The 21,067-nt window shown below is 41.0% G+C and overlaps 1 protein-coding gene across 2 annotated transcripts in view; it reads left to right on the forward strand.

Moving 5' to 3' along the window:
• The first annotated feature begins 8,133 nt into the window (after positions 1-8,133).
• Positions 8,134-21,067, forward strand: part of NT5DC1 (5'-nucleotidase domain containing 1) — a 133,790-nt gene continuing 120,856 nt past the window's right edge. The window contains exons 1-6 of one of the 2 annotated variants that reach the window (XM_039222570.1): positions 8,134-8,320; positions 13,251-13,342; positions 14,721-14,792; positions 15,942-16,048; positions 18,849-18,928; positions 20,578-20,662. In XM_039222570.1, coding sequence (XP_039078501.1) covers positions 8,228-8,320; positions 13,251-13,342; positions 14,721-14,792; positions 15,942-16,048; positions 18,849-18,928; positions 20,578-20,662 — 529 coding nt within the window. In that variant the 5' untranslated portion in view covers positions 8,134-8,227. The remainder of the gene's footprint in view (positions 8,321-13,250; positions 13,343-14,720; positions 14,793-15,941; positions 16,049-18,848; positions 18,929-20,577; positions 20,663-21,067) is intronic. The other variant, XM_039222571.1, reaches the window with a different exon arrangement.

Genomic DNA, 21,067 nt, shown 5'->3' on the forward strand with positions numbered 1-21,067 from the left:
TTCCTAACAAGTCTTTTGACCCCTAAACTGATTTTGTTAGATGAAAAGATCTAACACTACACAAATTTAAAAATTTAGTCCTTTGTTTATGTCTTTTTTTGTTTTTAACAAGTAGATATAGATAGGAATCATCTTAAAGAAAATACAGTAAATCACTATATTAAAGTTTTTGATGGCAAATATCTTATAATGCACCTCAATTTCTTTTTTCGGATAGTATTTATATCTTAATGTGTAAAGTAGGTTTATTTAAATGGCATATACTTGGATCTTACTTTGGTCAAGTCTGACAATCTCTCTTTTTTAAAACTAGTATGTTTTTACTGTTGTTTATTTATTTATTTATTTTAGAGAAAGAGAGCAAGCAGGGGAGGGGCAGAGAGAGAGGGAGACAGAGAATCAGAAGCAGGCTCTGCCATGTCAGCACAGAGCCAGGTGTGGGGCTCGAACTCACAAACCATGAGCCGAAATCAAGAGTCAGACACTTAACTGACCAAGCCACCCAGGTGCCCCTATCAATCTCTTTTAGTTTCAGTCTTTAGATCATTTATACTTAGTATAATTATCAATATGCTTATGTTTAAATCTACCATATTGGAGATATTGTCATTTGCTTTCTACTGCTCTCATCTGTCAGTATTCCTTTCTTTCTGCCTTCTCTTGTATTAATTGGATGTTTTTCAAAAATCCATTTTAGAGGAAATGATGGTTGAAATGTTTAGCTGAAAGACAGGAGTAGGGCAAACTATGGAAAAGTATGTTAGTACCACCTCTGAACACACAGATTTCTTACAGGACCATAACATGTTCCATTCTTTTACATTTTCTTTTGAGAGAGAATGTTTAGAGTCTTATAGTAAGTAAACCTTATATGTTAGGTACAGCAATAATTTATTAATCCTTTCACTTTGCCAAGAAAAGAAAAACACTGTTACATAGTCAATGTCTAGCAGTTACCCTGTTACCTGAGATTCTCCTGGAACAGAAATCCTAGATGCCTAGAACTGGATGATATATGTCAACACACAATAAATCATATCTAAGACTACAGATACTCATTTACACATTGCTTTTCAAAAGGGTTGGTATGGAATATTTTTGTTAAGAGGAATAAAAAAAATAAAAATGGAGAAGGGTAGATAAGAGTGAGATGCTCAATTTTTCATGCCTTTTTTGAATATTAAATAAATATCATTATTTTTAAGAAAAGTTTCAAGTATCTAATTTTACAGACAAGGAAACTGGGACAAAGTAATTAAAGACTCAAAAATATCAAGTTAGGAGAGGTGCTTGTTATTCAATGAGTGATGATACTCTTATACATGAGAAATACATGACTAGAGAAAGATCAAAGATGAAAATGCACATGTAAGGTTCATTCAGTCATTCAAGTCATTAAAGTAAACATGTTGCTCAAGAGGTCTGGAGACAAAGAATTTATGGATTCTTACCTGAGCCATGAGAACTCCCCATTGAGTGAGTGGATCACAGTTTATAAGGCACTCCTGGAATAAGTTCCTATCTGGATGCCCTTGAAGACTCAAAACTTTAATGCTCTTAAATATTTGAAAATTTGGAATCAAAACAATAAATAGAAAAAGAAGAAAGAACGGCCATGGATGTAACAACCATTTCATTGTGTTCACATACTTTTTCTTACTGTTAGCAACAAAATGCTAACCAGCCTGCAAAAACATCTCTTAAGTTTCCCATAATCCCTTAGGAATACAAAACCCTAGATAAGAAGGCCTGACTTAAATGTCTCCATCATTCCTTGTTTAGAGATTTTGCCCACACTAGTACAATATTAAAATATTTTCAATTTTTTAATGTTTCTTCTTGGGGGGAGAGGGGCAGAAAGAGAGGGAGACACAGAATCCGAAGCAGGCTCCAGGCTCCAAGCGATCAGCACAGTCTGACAAGGGGCTTAAACTCAAGAACTGCGAGATTATGACCTGACCGAAGTCAGATGTTCAGCCAACTGAGCCACTCAGGCACCCCGAACTGAGATTTCTTTGTTTCAAATTTTCCCCACCGTTTAGAAAAGCAGTAAAAGTTTTCTCCAGACCCAGCCCTCACAGGAGGATTTTCTGTAGCAGACAAGAGAGATAATTTCCTGGCTTTGTGTTCCAGCATGGACTCCAGACTGTTAAAGTAGAAAAATAGTCTTGAATGCTGCATTAGTTTTCTAGGGCTGCCGTAGCAAAATACTGCAGACTGAGTGGCTTAAACAACAGAAATTTATCTCACACAGTTCTGGATGGTGAGAAGTCCAGGATTAAGATGTCAACAGGTTTGGTTTCTTTTGAGGCCTTTCTCCTTGGCTTACAGATGGCCACCTTCTTGCTGTGTCCTCACATGGTCTTTCTTCCTCTGTGCTTGGTGACTCTGGTATCTCTTTGTGTGTCCACATTTCCTCTTCTGATCAGAACGTCAGTCAATTGGCTCAGGGCCCACCGTAGAGCTTCATTTTAATTTGATCATCACCTTAAAGGCCCTATCTCCAAATATAGCCACTTTCTGAGGTACTGAGGGGTTAGAGCTTTAACATACTAATTTGGGGGACACAACTCAGCCCATAACAAATGCCAGGATACATCTGTTTTTCGAGTTCTGGGCTTTCTGCAAGAAAAAAAATTAATTATAAAAAAACCTTTTATTTTTTAAAGCTCGTTTCAGAATGGATACAGAATATATGTCTCAGGTAGAGTTGCCAAAATTAGCAAATAAAAATATAGCACATCAATTTATATTTGAATTTCAGACAAACAACAAATAATTTATTTAATATTAATAGGTTTCATGGGATATCTGGACATTCAAATTTAATTAGGCATTGAGTATTTTGTCTATCAATGCTAGTCCCAGTGAACAGGATGGACATTAGAGTGAGTCATGTGTATGGGTCCTTGAGAAAGGCACCCCACACCCTAACCTGCTATGAGGTTAAATCCCCTGCATAAGAAACCACAGAATCCTCCACCTGAGCTTGGGATCCAAAAGCAGAGAGAATTGGGTTTCTTCTCATTTTGAATTCTGAGAGAAAACAGCTTTGCAGAGTGTCCTGTGATAACAGGGAGCAATCACCAGGATAGAAATGGTGACCCACATCTAGATAGAGGGCATCTGAGGTAGCTACCCGACCTTCCCACACTATAACAAATACTTTCCTTTTCTCTGATCCAGAGCCAGAGGTCTTCTGTGAAGGTTTCCTGGGACTGTTCCAGAGAGGGGCAGAGGCTGGCTGACTGTGGAATGGCAAGCCTGAAATGGTCTCATGGCTTGGATCAAAACTAAACAGTTTTCTGACGACACTGTTAATGAGGGGTGTTTCAGAGTTTATGCAGCAAGAATGGTTGCTGACAGTGTGGCCAATGTGTCCAGAGGTAACCAAATACTGACAGGAATGGAGAAGCAGCTGTATGGATGCTATTAGCCAAGGGCCAGAAGTCTGTTCTCAGACTCCTTGGCAATATGTTAGCCCTTCTGCACGTTAGAACCTCCAAACCTCCCAGAAAAACAGTGAAGTAAAAGGGAAGATTGAAGTGACAATCCATCAAAGAGAAACTGGGTTTAAACTGGAACTAGCTGAGTTCACCTTGACCTTAACCAGACTTTATTTCCAACTTTCCTGCTGGTAAATCAAGATTCTCCATAATATGCTGTTAAAGTAGATTATTTGAACCCGACCCCCAAAACTCAATATTTGTCCTAATTAATTAAATTTCACCCCATTGCTACATTATTAGGGATCTTTCTGAATTACATTCTTGGCAGTTAGTATTTTAGCTAAAATAAGAGCTCATGCCATGCTTTATATACTGATTTATTCAGATATAACTTTAATGAGAAGTTTCCCACTAAAGGACTTCATCCCATCCCATTCTCTCCCTCCATCAAAAATAACATACCCACGTGCAAAAATTAAATATATGCGCACTCACACACGCAAAAAACACAGTAAAATTTCTAAGGAGGCATCTCTTCTTGTGGCAAGAGCAGAAAGGGAGAGTAGAAAATGACTTTCTTCGGGCACCCTCCTACACTGTTGGTGGGAATGTAAACTGGTACAGCCCCTCTGGAAAACAGTGTGGAGGTTCCTCAGGAAACTAACAATAGAACTCCCCTATGACCCAGCAATAGCACTGCTAGGAATTTACCCAAGGGATACAGAAATGCTGACGCATAGGAGCACATGTACCCCAATGTTCATAGCAGCACTCTCCACAATAGCTAAAACATGGAAAGAGCCTAAGTGTCCATCAACAGATGAATGGATCAAGAAGATGTGGTTTATCTATACCATGGACTACTACATGGCAATGAGAAACAATGAAATCTGGCCATGTGTAGCAACATGGATGGACCTTGAGGGTGTTATGCTGAGTGAAATAAGTCAGGCAGAGAAGGACAAATATCATATGTTTGCACGTATAGGAGGATTAGGAGGAACTTGACGGAGGAACAAGGGGGAGAAGAAGGGGGGAAATGGTGGGGGAAGGGAAAGAGGCAAACCATGAGAGACTCTTGAATGCTGACAAAAATGAGGACTGATGGATGTGGGGGGGAGGGGGGGATGGGCATGGAGGAGGACACTTGTGGGGATGAGCACTGAGTGTTAGTGGAAACTAATTTGGCAATAAACTATTTGTAAAAAAAAAAAAAAGAAAGAAAATGACTTTCTTTTAATTAAGAACCTTAAGGATTTTAAGATTACTAAAACAATCAAATGAAAAATATTCCTAACGCAGAACTACTGCCATCTTATGGCCACAGCCCAGTATTACAAACCAGCTTTTGGTTCTGTTTCACTAAATGACTAATATTTAAGTGCTACAGAGATTATCTTTTAGGCAGTATTACATTTTATGGTTTTTTTTCAAATTACTAAATAAACTTCATTGTTTCCCATTAAACAAATTATATGATCCAGGGAAGATGTGTGGATTGGTTTAGATTACATAAAAAGTTAAACATTACAACGTTTACTTTGAGGTATTTAGAAAAACCATTTTATTACTTTTTTTAATGTTTATTTATTTTCAAGACAGAAACAGAGCATGAGCGGGAGAGGGGCAGAGAGAGAGGAAGGCACAGAATCCAAAGCAGGCAAGAGGCTCTGAGCTGTCAGCACAGAGCCCAACATGGGGCTCGAACCCACAAACTGTGTGATCATGACCTGAGCCGAAGTTGTACGCTTACCTGACTGAGCCACCCAGGGACCCCTAGAAAAAACATTTTAAACTGATGAAACAATAAACAAGTCTCCCTTCTACTCCCCAAAATAACAGTTTGGTAAATAACATTTATAATGTAGATATTAAATTGCAGTATTTTAAATCCACAAAAGATCACTTAGTAAGTTATTTTAGATTCTGAAACATGTGAACTCATCACAAAGTTATTTTTAGGTAAATAACAAGTAAAAGGCATACCTAGGTTAAAGTTGGTAAATTATAGCATTAACTTTATTAAAATACAGGTCAGTGATAACAATGAAATTCAATTTTAGGAAATCAGCAACAAATGTAATTTCTTATTTGAGTATTTCTGGATTGTTTCATAACTTTCTAGTTATAAGAAAAAACTCAGTACACAGACTACTAAAAAAATCCTCAAACTTCACAGCAAAATATTAACATTATACACAAACAAAAGTACCAAAATTCTGAAAACCAACAAATAACCTAAGAACTTAAGCATAAGTTCATGTCATTTAAGGATCTTTCAAATGCAAATGTTTTTGGCATTTGACATTACATTGATTAGGGTCACATCTCCCTATTGACTGTAGTAGTCTGTTGAGACAGCCTTCACATTATGCCACAGACTTAGTGGCTTAAACAGTTTCAAAGGCTGGAAGTCCCAGATCAAAGTGCCAGTTGGGTTGATTTCTGATGAAACCCTTCTTTTTTGCTTGCAGACTGAATCTTCTCCTTATGTCCTCACAGGGCCTTCCCTCTTTACATGCACATATCTGGTATCCCTTCCTCTTTTTATAATGATATCATCCTATTAAATTAGGGCCCTACTCTTACAACCTCATTTAACCATACTTAAAGTCCCTATCTCCAAATACAATCATGCTGAGGCCGAAGGCCTCAACATATGAATTTGTTGGGAGTGGGGGAGGACACAATTCAGTCCATAACGCTGACATATTTAATATATCACTCAAAGAAACAGAAATTAATTGGTTTAAGTAGAACACTGAACTCTCGGTTAATAATAGAACAGCTGTGGTATTTTATCTGTATATGTGATAAGTTCAGGGGAATCATCTCACATGTCCTTAAAAGAGGCTGACTGAGGTTTGATGAAGAGGCCAGGAATGGTGCACAGGGCTCAAGGAGGAGTAAGATCTCTCAGGATGATTGGAGTGCACTGTTTGCTGAATTCTCCACAATATGTAAATGTCATAGACTCTAGCAGAGAGCTCTTTGAATAGACAGGAGGAATGTAAGAAATGCAACAGCAAGTAGATAGGTCCAGGTTTAAGGGCCAACTCCAGTCCCAGAACCACTTACGTCATGAAAAACAATCCTTCCCTACTCTTCCTCTGGCAATGAATGCACTTGTACATTCACATTACTCAGGGAATTCCCTATCCTACATTAAAACAAGATAACCTTCAAGGAAACTTGTGGCCTTCGATGTGTCCTTAAGGTTGACCTTGGCAGGCATTTGGCAGGGGGCAAAAAGGAATGCTGAAGTCAATGCTCCATGGACAACAGAGTCATAAGAGGGAAATAAGTACAAGCTGTAAATCAATCCAGCTTTTTCTCTTTTGAGTCACAGATACAAAAAACATGGTTCTTGAGGTCTTATCAGAGAACAGCTCCATCTTCTTGAGGATTCTTTACTTTTCCTATTCCAGAGAGATTTGTTTGGGGCTTTTAAGAGTTATAATAATGGAACAAGTATTCAATTTATTCAAATGGGTCCACTAGGTATAATAAGTGTCCTACCAAATCGAACTATTTATTGCACTAAATTAATCCCTTGATGGGTCTACTAGCCTCATAAGGGTTAGTATTAGTAAGGGTTAAATGTAATTCTCAATCAATTATATTTTCATTATGTCATAACTATTGATTTTTTTTCCATTGGACAGCTTGCCTTTACATTTAACACAGAAGTAGTACAAAAATAATAGACTTGCATTTTCTTTTTTTATGACATTTATATTTTCTCTTTTAAATAATTTTAAAGATTTCAAAGTCCTAGCCTTTCATATGGGTTCTCAAAATTAAATGCCTTAAAGATCCATTGTATGTAATGAATTAACTTTTCTCCTGTACATTTAAAATGATACTAGCTATACAAAGTCCTTGAGAAAATTCAGATAATTGTCACTTGAATCACTTTGTGCTCTATAACTCTGAAAGCCAACTGTTTTCAGAAAATTCTGTATCCTGAAGCATGTTCTATCAACTTTTTGATGTCCTTTCATTGAAAACTTTATTACAATAAAAAAATAGAATAACCAAATAACAAAATAGCCAACATCGGTTTACTTAATCATGGTCATTTTTGCAAAAGCGGTCCTTCTCTTTCCTAAAAATCTATTTTCTAACTCACTCCAAAAGGTGAAATAGTGAAGAAACTATTTGACTACTTAGTAGAGAGGTCATGGGCAAAAAGATCTTCCAAATTCTAGGCTAAATGTGTCAGAGGATATTAGGGGGTAGAGTCTTCTCCCCAATCTTACCTTATTGCGCACAAGTGCAAAGGGTCGGGTGCCACAGAACCAGTGTTCTGGTTTCTGTGGCACCTTGCAAACGAAGGGGAGCCCCGGTTAATTTTGTGGCATGGGCTACGTGCCAACAGCGACTCAGCTGCACCCCCAGGTCCAGCAGTGTTGACGCGACCCCCAGTCACACCGGCCTTTGGGAACGCGGGTCAGTGGGGGGAACGGCGGTGCGGCGCCGGGAGCCGGCCGGCCGCCGTCTGCTGGACGCTGGGCGCCGAGGTGGCGAGGACAGCGCTGGCCTGCGGGCCGCGCGAGGGGCGGGGAGAAACGTGGCCCGGGGCGGCGCTGGCGGGCGCGGGAAGCGCCGGAGGCCGACGCTCGGCGTCTAGAGGCTGGCCGCAGCCCCGCCCCGCCGCGCCGCGCCGCGCCCCACCCCCGCCGGGTCCCGTCCGGTCCCGTCCCGCAGCGTCTCGCCCGCGGGCTCCTCGCACCTTCCCGGCACCCGAGGCGCTCGCGGGTGCTTCCAGCCCAGCCATGGCTCAGCACTTCTCCCTGGCCGCCTGCGACGTGGTCGGCTTCGACCTGGACCACACTCTGTGTCGCTACAACCTGCCCGAGAGCGCCGTGGTGAGTGGCGCAGGCTGCCCAGGGCGCACGGCTTGCACCTCCCTGGCGGCCGGGGCTGGAGTTTCCTGCCGGCTCCGGCGGCGACCGCTGCCGGCGGCCCTGCAGCCGCCGCGCCTCTGCGCAGAACTCGGCCTCCCACCGCGAGGCTGGGCGGAAATGTGCATTCCCGGGCCCCGCCCGAGCCGTCGGCACCGGCTTACGGAGCTCAGCTTTAGCCAACTTTGAGAGAGCGGTGGGGCAGGGAAGGGGCCGAGGGGCAATCTGCAAAATTGGGATGGGGAAGCGGCTCCTGGGATGGAAGGCGGGGCGGGGCCAGGGGAACTGGGGACGTCTTTTGCAGATCCCTGGCCTTGGAACTTCCTTGCAAGTCATTCTGGGCACCCGCCCCGCTCCGATACAGCCACCTGGGTTCTATTTTCCTTGTGTGCATTTTTCCTCTTGGGTGTCCACGCGACCACCTGTCAGTTTTTAAACACTGCGGCAGGGAGAGATTGTGTGGTGTTTTGGAAGAAACTGACCGAAAAGTCATTAGAATCTTAGCCCAAATTTTGTCTTATGCTAAGAGACGAAAATAAACATTTATTGCGCACTTCGTACGTGCTCCATGCTCTTTGAGTAAGTTCTAATCCTAGCAACAGTCTACTAAGTTTGCATCCTCCAAGAACTTTGGGAAAAAGGGGGAGTGGAGTAATTATGATACCGCACCCGAAGGGGAATTGCCCTTCCTCATTACTTTGGTTTCATAAGGAAACTACTTGTAAAAAATTCACAAACGTTTTTTAGTCAAAGATTCATTCGAAGAAAGTTAAACCACTGTCCTTTTAGAACCTGTTTTGTGCGTGTCTGAGCCTAAAATCTCAGAACGCAAGGCCCGCCAGTAAAAGAATTCTTTTCTACAAACCTCGAATAGAAGTGAGGCGTAAAGATTGAAAGTATCCTAGCAGTGTGGTATGGATCCTGTTTGGTTCGGGAATCTTTTATGAAATACCAGCAGTGTGCTGAGCCCCATAACAGTTGGATGCTGAGATAGACTCAGGCCTGCAAGTGGCATTGTAATGGTTGAGCATTGGGAAGAATTTGGTTCAGGCCCATGTGGTGAGGGCAATATTGCACCTTGCTGCAAACTTCCTGCCACTGGTGCCTAAAGGCCCTCCTTCCACGACACCAACCCATGTGCCAGTCTTCCACAAAACCCTTAATTTCTCACAGCACTTACGCACAGCTTAAAATTTCCTGTGAACCTGTCAGAATCTTCCCCTGGAATCTAGACCCATGATTCTTGACATCAGTATCTCTGATAGTTTCTTGTGTGCCGAGCTGGGTGCTTGGCATCTAAGGACTTCAGTAATTCGTGGTGGAATAACTGAATAAAAAATAAGTATTTTCACAAATGAATATGGCACAGCTGGTCTTCTCATGAGCATTCAGTTTAAATGAACTGTTTAGATCCTTATAAGAACAAGAAGTATTTGTCCGAGGTGTCCAAGGTATTTACTTTGTCACAGTCACTGTTGAGAGATGAAGGCTAGGCACAAAAAGAATGAGTAGCTTATCCAGAGTCACCCTGCACATGGGCTTCTGTACCCACCACCATGCTTTATGTGAGCCAGAAAGCCCAGAGGAGAGGTCTGGAGTGACTGATGCTTGAGCTGGGTTCTGGCACTGGAGTTAAAACTGGCAGGTGAGGAGGCAGAGAGGGGGCACTTCAGACAGAGGGAATTGAGCCAGGGCAAGGTCCCAGAGGTGAGAAACAATTCAGGAATGCTGGGTGACACCCAGCAATGCTGGGTGTCATGGGCAGGTGAGGAGTTGCAGAAAATGTTGGAGAAGTCAGCGGTGAAGGCGTCATAGAACACTGTGAGTGCCTCTCCCATCAGTAGCATAGGCATTTATTAAGTGCAAAATTGTGCAAACATGGAACTGGATGCGTCACCTCACTTGGGGGCTCAGGAAGGGCACTGTACTAATGACGACCCCTGTGCTCTCCTGGTGTTGCAGACTCAGAAGGGTAAGGGGCCAGGCAGCTAACCCCCACTTGGGAGTGGGAGTGGGGCCTGGTACAGCCAGGACAGTGTGTTTGCCTTCTGAAGGCACAGCCACACTTGACTCTTGCCAGCGTCTGCTGTGAGGAAATAAGAGCTGAGGCTCTTTTTTAAATTTTTTATTATTTTTATTTTTTTAAACGTTTACTTACTTTTGAGAAACAGGGAGACAGAGAGCGTGAGCAAGGGAAGGGGAAAGAGAGAGGGAGACACAGAATCTGAAGCAGGCCCCAGGCTCTGACCAGTCAGCACAGAGCCCTACACTCGGCTAGAACTCATGGACCGTGAGATCATGACCTGAGCAGAAGTCAGACATTTAACCGACTGAGCCACCCAAGCATCCCAGTGCTGAGTCTATTAAAAGAACTAATTCTTTTTAAGACCAGTTAGAAATCTGAACTTGTATGAGAAGTCTCTCAATTTTTAAATGTTCGTTTTCAAACACATCAGGATTATGGGGTTGCCACATTTAGGAAAGAAAAATAGAGCACCAGTTAAATTTGAATTTCAAATAACAAAACAATTTTTTCTTATATGTGTGCTCTGCATGGCAGGTGCTTATACTAAAAAAAATTCATTGTTTATCTGAAAATCACATTTAGCTAGGTGCTTCTTTTTTTTATCTGGCAACCTTAAGTGGGACCCAAACATAATGTGTGGTCTCAGGGCAACCTACAGGGCACCAATTTGCAGCTGCTATTCAGTGTGCATTATTAGGTACGTGCGACTCTGGGAGAGGAAGGGGGCTAGTCATGGAGTTCCCTGAAGGCTTCTGGGGTGACTCAACATAATATAAGAAAAAGATCCAAGAGCTCAGGCCTTGGGACTAGGACAGGTTTCAGAGACACAGACTCCCTTATTTTCCTCAGCGCTATTCTCTGGTTCTCCCTACACATTGCCCCCATTCTCTCCTATTACAGAAACTTCTCCGCGAGGTAAGGAACACAGCTGTGGATGCCCCTGATGGCAGCCCTGCTAGAAAGGGCTCCTTTCTCTCAGGAGGGTGTCCAATCTCAGTGGAATCATATGCCCATATCTTTATTGGTATCGCCAAGGGGTGAGAAACTCCATTTGTCCAAGACTGAGTAAAGTGCCTTGACCAGAAGCGGCAGGTTTAATGGTATGCAGTAAACATTGGTAGCTTGGAACTGGCTGTGGTGGCAATATTGATATGGGGAAATGGGCAAACGGTACTTATCAAGACTTTTTTTTTAACCAGCATATGACTGATAATAGCAAATATTTCAGTTGAAATTATTGTATGCCAGGCACTGCTCTAAAGCACTTACATCTGTTAATTCCATAGCACAGCACTGGTTCCCTGCAGTCAGGATCATGATGTGTATTTTTTATTATCCATAGTATTTTGTACCTCAGAGTGACTCAGTACATTTTTGATTGATTTTTTTAATGAGTCAATGAAAATCCATATAACATGTAAAGCCAATGATTTTCAGTCATCTCTGGACTTCAGTAATTCTGTATGGCCTCACCTGCAATCACCCTATCCTGGAGGCCTGAAATTTCTGGGTGGTTTTAAGAGCCATCACTGGTTCTGAATCACTGCCAGGGTTGAGACGAGTTGATATGATGTGAGCCTGTTAACAACTGACCTGGATCAGAGTCATATTGCATTGCATGGAAGTACATGTATAGTGATTTTAATTAGCTTTAGGACAGAGAACAGCTCTGTTGGACAGGGAGCTTTTGATTTCTCTGCACTCATCTCCTGATGCTCACACCCAACCCCCAAACCCAGGCGTGTGTGGGTCTTTGGGTTGCTGGGCTGGGTGTGCTCCCCTCCCTCTGGATTCACCCAGCTAACTGCTACATCTTGCGGGGGTCAGTGGAAACATCAGCACCTCAGGGAGGCCTTCTCCCATTCCTTTCACTGCATCTCTGCCCCCTTCCCACTTGTGCCGTCTCCTGCTGTCAAAGGCTGTCGTGGGTTAACATATGGGAGAAGGGTAGATTTGCTCAAGAATCTTCTTGGACACTGTTCAGTCTGACCTCAGACCACCATTCTGGGCATGTGATGCTGGTCTAAGAACCCTCTTTGAAGGAGAATCCGGTGGGGCCACTGTGGACCTTCATCCACCTTTTGCCTACTCTTTGGTTGGTATACACAGTTCTTTAAAAATCTAGCCAACTCTTTAGAAAAAAGTAAGACACATGACTCAAACTCTTGGGATTTTGTTGTTGAGAACTCGGAAGATTTGTCAACCATCAGCAGAGCATGTATCTTTCTCCTTGTTTCTTGAAGCTTTCTAGGTCCTTTCCTTCAGTTTCCTTCAGCAAAGAAATAAGAGATATTTCCTGTATCTGATGGAAGCCCCTTGATTCCTCCTTTATCAACTGCCTGATCTCCATGTGTATTTCCCTCTGAAACTCCCCTGTGTCAGTGACGAAACTAAAACAGTTTAGTGACAATTTTGATGTCCTTTATTCAAGGGAAGTCATCTATGAATTGGGGGCCAGTGCCTCATAAGCACTTTCCACTAAGGATAGGCTGAGGATAGATGTAATGGTAGAGTGGTCTGTATGTTTATCGTCTTGGTGATGTGTTAAATGAGTTTACAAAGCTTTCAAGTCTTAATGATCTCCAACCCATTAGAATTCAGGAGTAAGATGATAATAGCCCTTGGTTATGTAATTGTATACTGAGGGTATAATTCTGCAGGATAAAAAGACACAACAGCCACCTGGGGCTCTCATAGGTGGATAAATTGCTTGTATAAGGGGCTTAAACTGCCGAACTTCACAATTAAGAGATATTTCTCTCCCATCTGCCCCCTGAATGACTCCAGTGGGTTTTCAGGTCTGTGACATGCAGAATGAATAGTGAATTTTATATTTAATCCTCCTTTATTCCTTCCCCTTATTTATAGCTCATTTATAATAGCTTTGCTCAGTTCCTGGTCAAGGAGAAAGGGTATGACAAGGAATTACTAACTGTGACTCCAGAGGACTGGGATTTCTGGTAAGTTCTTTTTTTAAGGTCTGCCCATTCCTTCTGTTTCTTAAATGTTGGTGATAAAATTTTAATGCTTCTTCTCTGGAGAGAGAAAGTGAAATGTGAAACTGAGTCAAAGGACAAAATGCTTTCTCTATTAAAAGTTTTATGTTTCATGAATTAAAACTTTTTCTGCTTTAAATTTAGAGTTGTTTAATTAAATATGTAAATAAGCCAAAAGCTTCTTGACTAATTTGGATGTTATTGTATGGCTTAAGTTTGTCGTGAGTTTCAGAGGTTATTAAGAACTAGCTCTAAAATTTACATCTTAAAAAAAGTTTGCTTTATTTCCCTTCATATGCAGAACTGTAGAAGAGGGAGAATTGTGTTTTGAATAAGTGTCTAAACTGGTTTTCTGTAATTTGGATAGACATTCCTACGTCCAAGACTCTTACTGCTTACTCTTAGGGTTCTCCACTTGCCAAGGCTTATTGTCTCTCTTCCTCCTCTAAACAACAAAGTAAAAATCTAAGACTTTAAAATTGCTTGGTTGAAAATTAAAAATAATTCTAAAACACATGAAAAACACATGCAAAAGTAATTCTAGAGCAATGATGTTCATCTATTATATATTTCTGCAGTGTTTGGTTATTCCTTTTTGATGTATCCCTTTTGTAAAAAGAAGAAACAAATATTTCACTGTATAAAACCTCTGACTACAGAAATTTTACTGTGGACAAAGTCAATAATGCTTCTAAAGTACCCTGTCATTTTCGTTTAATTCTCTTGGTATTTGGTGGCCATTATAGTTCCTTGCTATATTATTCATAAAATGAATCTGTACCTACCTCTCTTCCCAAATCCCACAAGTCTTTTGCAGCGAGGAACCTGAAACTTAGTATTTGACTTTCTTTTAGTGGTTTTCAATAGTATGCCCTGCCCAGAGGGCAAGTTTTTATAACCTGACCTAAATCGAAACAATTTCTAAAGAATATCAGAGAGACTCTAGCTAAGAGCTTATCTAGCAGAATATAAATGTGTACGTGCATGTGTATGTGTTTTATTTAATGAAAAACACCTGCACATTTTAACAGAGACATGAAATAATGCTCCTTTTTTTGTCCTCTTTAATTTTTGAATTCCTCTTTTTTTAAAGCTCAAGGATTTTACAAACTAAATGTGCTGTCTTCATTTTCCCACATGACAGTTTTCTTTACATACTTGCTCTGTGGGTGCTATTTAATTTTAGAATTCTTGGATATTCTTGGTTTTTTTGACTAACATATCATTCACCTGCATGGGAGAATCCCTTTTTAGCACTGTGACTTTTTGGAAATACAGATTATTAATTTTGGGGATTGGCCAAATCTATTCATTGATCAGTAAACACATTTTTCTGTTTTAGTTGCAAGGGATTGGCACTAGATCTGGAAGATGGGAACTTCATTAAACTGGCAGATAATGGCACTGTGCTCAGGTAATAAAATTTAGTTGTGAAATCAAAACTCTTTCTCCGGGACACTTTATTACTTACTGTATAACATTTGATTGTTAAGTACAGGTAAAATAAAATAATTATTTTTATCAATCAGATGACAAATCCTGTGCCTCTGTTTCTTTGTATGAATTATTTGAACTATTTAAATGCAGATCTAGAAGCATCAGACTTAAAGGTCTAGTTCTTTTAAATTAATCTCACCAGAAATACTTGCAGGAAACGCAATAGAATTTTAATAAGTTGTTTTCATCTCATTGACCACCTCTACTGCAAAAGAGCCTGGGGATTATGTTGTGTTAGATGAGTACGCAGTTGCCTGGAATAAAGTTGGATTTCTTTTTATTAAGAAGAGAATGAATGTTGGGCAGGGGTTGGTGATCTATGCATACCTCTCCTTCTTCTTCCATTTATCTAAACCATTTATCGAAATTCGTCCCCCTCATGCAGAACTCCTGTTATATTCTAGCTCCTTCTGGAAATTTTTCTAGCCTACTCCAACCCTCATCAGTCTCTCTCACACTCCGTACTGATTCCCTTTCCTTCCCTCCTCTCAGGGTGCACTGAGCACTTGGAGAGTTGGGGGGAGTGGGACAAGCAGATGAGAAGCTGCCGCAGCCACTGCTCTGAGCCTTACTGGGGTGCCAGGGTGTGGGCATCTGCTTTTCCCCCAGCACCCACAGTAGAGGCAAGCCACCATGGTTACAGACCTGTGCGATTTATCATTTATATTGACGTGATCAGAGTTGAAGGAAAGGACACGCAGCACAGGTTACCCCTGGCACATACTCTCCCTTTTAATACATCATTCTTATTACACAGTACGAACTCATACTCTTCCCTAGACTTCACCCTAAGTTGCAAATAACTACAACAGGTGTGGCCCTACTTCTGATAATTTTGTTATTCATTTGCATGTTTCCTGCCTCGGGCAACTAGAGCGGATTGTGGTTTGTATGTATACATACTCAGTGCAGCTTTGACCATGACCTTAAACTCAACTATCCGATTCTTACAGTGTACTTAGCTGTCTTCAATCATAGTTAAAAAGAATGTAAAGCATTGTATAGTTTCGGTTTCCTTTTTCATTGTTGTGTTTGTCTGTCTGCCATTACCGTCTCCCAAAACTAGGGCAAGCCATGGCACAAAGATGATGGCTCCAGAGGTGGTGGCAGAGGAGTACGGCAGCAAGGAGTGGAAACACTTCATGTCTGACACGGGAATGGCCTGCCGATCAGGTATGGCTCGTGGCGGGCAGCGCCACCATCACCTCCCCTTTTGTTTTGGACGCTGAGCCTGGGGCAAGAGAGCATGAAGCGTGCCATTCTCACCTCCGGTCAGCCAGGATGTCACAAGGGGGCAGCCGTGGTGTGATAGGAATACGATGTTTTGCATGTGTCTCATATCTCTTTGGGAGTTGGTTCTGCTTCATTTCGGGTTTTATTGATTCTCCTTTTACTTGTGCTTGTTCTGGAGTGAAAAGACTAGCACCTAGGCATAATACATTTCTCAGTCTTCCAGGCTGGGCTGGATGACCACTCTGTGGACACCCCAAGGCTGGTTCAGTCTTGACCTATGAACTGAGCCAGGCTGCACTCAGACAGTCGAGTGAGTCAGCACCTTGTGGGGGGAGTTTCATTAAACCCCTGAGTTATTTGATTAGACCCCAACCAAGACCCATGATCAGTATTTCAGTTCTTTAACTGAACTTCATCTATTAATGGCCATGAAGGGAGTGAAAGGGGAGGGGAAAGCAGGGGCACATACATACCTGGCAATGAAGACACCTTCCGCTCCTGCAGTGCCCGGAGCAGCTGGCCACTCTGGTGTCATAGGCCAAGAGAATAAATAAAGTGCAGGTTAATGTACCTTGGAAGGCTGTGCCCACTCTCCTAGGTCTTGGGAACCCTGAGTATTATGTGGCCTTACAGCACAGCAGAGCGTGAGCAGAAATGTACATGGGGTATTATGTCCCTCTTCCTTCAGACTCCTGGTTCCTCACACTGAGAAAGCCATTCTAACCTTTCTTAGGAATGAAAAATAGTCTGATATTCTGTCAATAATTTCAGCTGCAAAAGAGTAAAAACCATACTATTTTTTACTGAGGGAAAGGATACACAAACCCACACAGCTATTTGGTGAATTAAGGGGCACCTGGGTGGCTTAGTTGGTTAAGCGTCCAACTTTCGCTTAGGTCATGATCTTGCGGTTCGTGGTTTCGAGCCCCGCGTCAGGCTCTGTGCTGACTGCCAGCTCAGAGCCTGGAGCCTGTTTCAGTCTGTGACTCCCTCTCTCTCTGACCCTCCCCTGCTCACGCTGTCTCTCTCTCTCTCTCTCCTAGAAATAAATAAAACATTTAAAAATAAATAAATAAATAAATAAATATTTGGTGAATTAATAGAAGGAGAACTTTGACTTTATTTCAAATATGTTCTTAATAATTTGATATGAGGAAGCGAAGGGCATTAAATGGCAGCTAAAGGGATAGATAGCTGCCCTCTGCAGGGGGTTTTCTCCTATTAATTTACCTGAGACACTCCTTCGTTCCAGAAGTGCATTCCATTATGAATCATTCATTCATTTATTCAGCAAACATATTGAGGGCCTACAGTACGCTGAGTGGACACGAAGGAACAAGACAGCTGTGTTCTGTAACCTTATACATACAAATGGGAAAAAGGGAGGACTCGAAATCAGGGACTTATAATATTGCGTGCAATAGTTATAACCATTTGAAAAGTACTTTCTTATGTGAAACTAAAATCTGTCTTCACCTTTGGTTGTTTGATTCCTCTTCGTGCAAGGATTATGACACTGGGATCCCCCAACCCCCCTCAGAGCAGAGTGGTTGGTCTCGATCCCGGTAAACAGGAGTGAGATGGTGGAGAGGATAAGATGGAAGGAAGGAGCAAGGGGGGCTGGATTCCACTGAGACTTCTGAGAAGCACTGAGAAAACCTCCCAGCATTGTCAATCCAAGGGACAGAAGTCTTCACTGTCTCCTAAACTTGAGGCTTACCCACTGGCGCCTGGTTGAGGCTTGCCACGTGCGTCACATGGACTCCACAGGCTTCTGGGGAAAGTGGGTGACACGGGTGTGCTTAGGTGGGATGATGACATTTAGCACTGCCATGGCTGGGATCAGACATGAGCCAAAGGGATGTGACGGGTCATCAGGTATCTTCCCAGGGATGGCAGATTTGCAAGTGACATCTGTATTGAGGAAGGGCTCAGGTTTGATTCTGTCCTAGGGCCAAACAGGATGAATTAAATCCTTCTCTTCTCTGAGATCCTGGATTGCCTGTTCTGGGCTCCTGAGTTTTTCCATGATTAGTGTACTATACCCTGACATGATGGAACTTTTTTTTATTCCTCTCAGTGCCCAGGTTGTTCTCACACTGCACTGACAGTAGACCAGCCAGCACAGATATGGAAAGGCACTAGTGTGTGGATTACTTCATGATACTCCAGTGTTAGGCTTCTTGTTTTGAAATTCAGTGACAGTGCTACCATAAATTGTGGCTTTTTCATAATCCATTTTATATTTGGGGTAAATCTATTTTTAGTTTTTACATAAAAACATTTTTTTCATGAAATTCTTAAATTATAGATATAATATTTTAACCTTCTTGTAGCTTAAAACCTTCTTCAAAAGACAATATAGGGGCTCCTTGGGTGGCTTAAGCATCCAGCTTTTGATTTTGGCTCAGGTCCTGATCTCACAGTTCAGGTCATGACATCAAGCCTGCACTGGGCTCGATGCTGACAGTGTGGAGCCTGTTTGGGATTCTCTCTTTCCCTCTCTCTCTGTCCCTTCCTCGCTTGCCTGTGCTAACACACTTGTGTGTGCGTGCTCTCTCGCTCTCGCTCTCTCAAAAATAAAGAAAACAATGGTAGCCTGTAATGGAGTCATTCTGAATAGAAAAGAGGTCCCTTTAAATGACCAAACCAAAATCTAGTGTCTCTTAAGCCAGGTTTCTGTGTGTCACATAAATGAGGCATTAATTTATTCCCAGCTTAAAATTTTGTTCTGTTTTAGGAAAATATTATTTTTATGATAACTACTTTGACCTGCCAGGAGCCCTTCTATGTGCCAGAGTGGTGGACTCTTTAACAAAGGTGAGCAGAGACTCATTTTTTAGAAATTATGGTTTGTATTTAGTCATAAGTCAGAGGACTTAACTATATATGTCTTCTGAGTTGAGATTTTACTCAGTTTCCTCTCTGTAGTTTTAGAAGCGATTAAGGAAAAAAAACATAGAAAATTTGGTCAGATGTTTGGAGAAAATGAAGTTAGCAGTGACTGTTTTTTTCCCAAGGATAATAAACCTACTCTCCAGCAGGGGGTGCAAAAGTCTAAAAAGAAAACAGACCTCACAGATGGAAAAATATTTTCTTGGTTTCATTAGCAGAATTTAAAAAAGTAATTAATTAAATTCCACCTGTTTTTAAGCATTCTAAATAATATAAAATAAAATGAGATGAAGTTTTTAAATTCATGATTTTGAGCAGTTTGATGCATGCATGCAGACTCTGCTATTTATGAAGATTGAATAGATGTCTGGTTACAAGAGGTTATACTTAGAGCTTAAGATCTGTGAACAGAAACCAGTTTTATGTCAAAATTACCTTTCTTTTTGCATATGTTGTCTTTTAAAATCATAATGATCATGTTGATAGTAGAACATGGGTAATGGTTTATTTTTGAACCAGAATTAGTCATGTTTTTGGGAAAGTTTCTATTGAGCAATAATTTTAGTATGTTGGTAGAAGTTGTTATTTACGTGAGCTAGAGTCAGTTTTTTATTCATAATTACTTCAAGCAAATGTATCAGTCCCCAAATATTTCAGAGTTTATATAATTAGATACAAATACCTAGTAGTTTGTCTTTGTTTGGATAGAAGGACACCAGTTAATGTTTCCAAGGAAGTAAGGGGTTTGTAGGGTTATGTGTTTTAATGTAATGTTTATTTGCTTCCTGGCTTAAAAACATCTAAGTAAAAATGGTGTACATTTTGGGTTTTGAACCCCCTTCATTTCTACAGTAGAGACTTGCTGCTCTTTTATATTGGAATCAGGTAAATGTGCACTGAATTCTAAAGTTACCAGCTTTTAGGACTTTAGGACTTGAGGTTTCTTAGCCCCATTGATGCCACAGTACATGAAGTGGCACATTCTGGTATCTCAAAAGCTATAACACCATAAATTTACTCATGTGTTTAAAATGTATAATTTTTAGACTTTACATTAAGTGGAAATTTCTATTTTATTTGTGCTCTATGAGCTATATTAATATTTACTTATGTGTGTGTATATATATATCTGTAAAAGTGATTTTCATGGAAGATTTCTTTTTTAAACCATTCAGAAGAATGAATTTATACATCTATTACCTTTTCTAAAATATGAGATCCAATTTTATTTTATTTTTTATTTAAAAAATTTTTTTAATGTTTTATTTTTGAGGGAGAGACAGAGTATACACAGGGGAGTAGCAGAGAGAGTGGGAGACACAGAATCTGAAACAGGCTCCAGGCTCTGAGCTGTCGGCACAGAGCCCGAAGCAGGGCTCAAACTCACAGACCATGAGATCATGACCTGAGCTGAAGTTGGACACTCAACCAACCGAGCCACCCAGGGGCCCCATAAAATATGAGTCCCAATTTTAGATTACAGTAATATTGTAATTGTTTGGAAAGTGTTTTCTACTGTGCTTGAAGACAGAATTATTACCTACGTTAACATTTGCAATTTCTTTTTTTTTTAGCAGAACAATGGTCAAAAAACATTTGATTTTTGGAAGGATATAGTTGCCGGTATACAACACAATTATAAAATGTCAGCTTTTAAGGGTGAGTAATGTGAAGAGAGACTTTCTAATAGGTGTTAACTATATGCTATGTGTCTTATGAATTACTTAGAAATTACCTATTTTGTTATGTGTCTCAGTTAGGATTTACTTTCATCTTAAATTTTGCTATGTAATTGGTACTGTTTACATTTTAAGAGGTTCTCTTATTCATGTCGGCTTCTTGGCCATAATTGCCAGTATTTTGAACTATGCTGTCTCTTACATGCCTGCCTAAAGGGTCATTCTGTGGGCTCCCTGGAATTGAAGTTCACGCTTTGCTCTTTCCCGCCTTGGGAATGCAGATTACTCACACCTATAACCATTGGTGTCATAGTTACAGACCGGTAGGAGAAGTAAGAATTTCATTCTCATGCTTAAAGACAGGACTGACTGACTCAGAATGGGG

Source organism: Hyaena hyaena, unplaced genomic scaffold, assembly GCF_003009895.1.
Source record: "Hyaena hyaena isolate Hyena2069 unplaced genomic scaffold, ASM300989v1 scaffold_1159, whole genome shotgun sequence".
In the NCBI taxonomy this organism is placed as follows: Eukaryota; Metazoa; Chordata; class Mammalia; order Carnivora; family Hyaenidae; genus Hyaena; species Hyaena hyaena.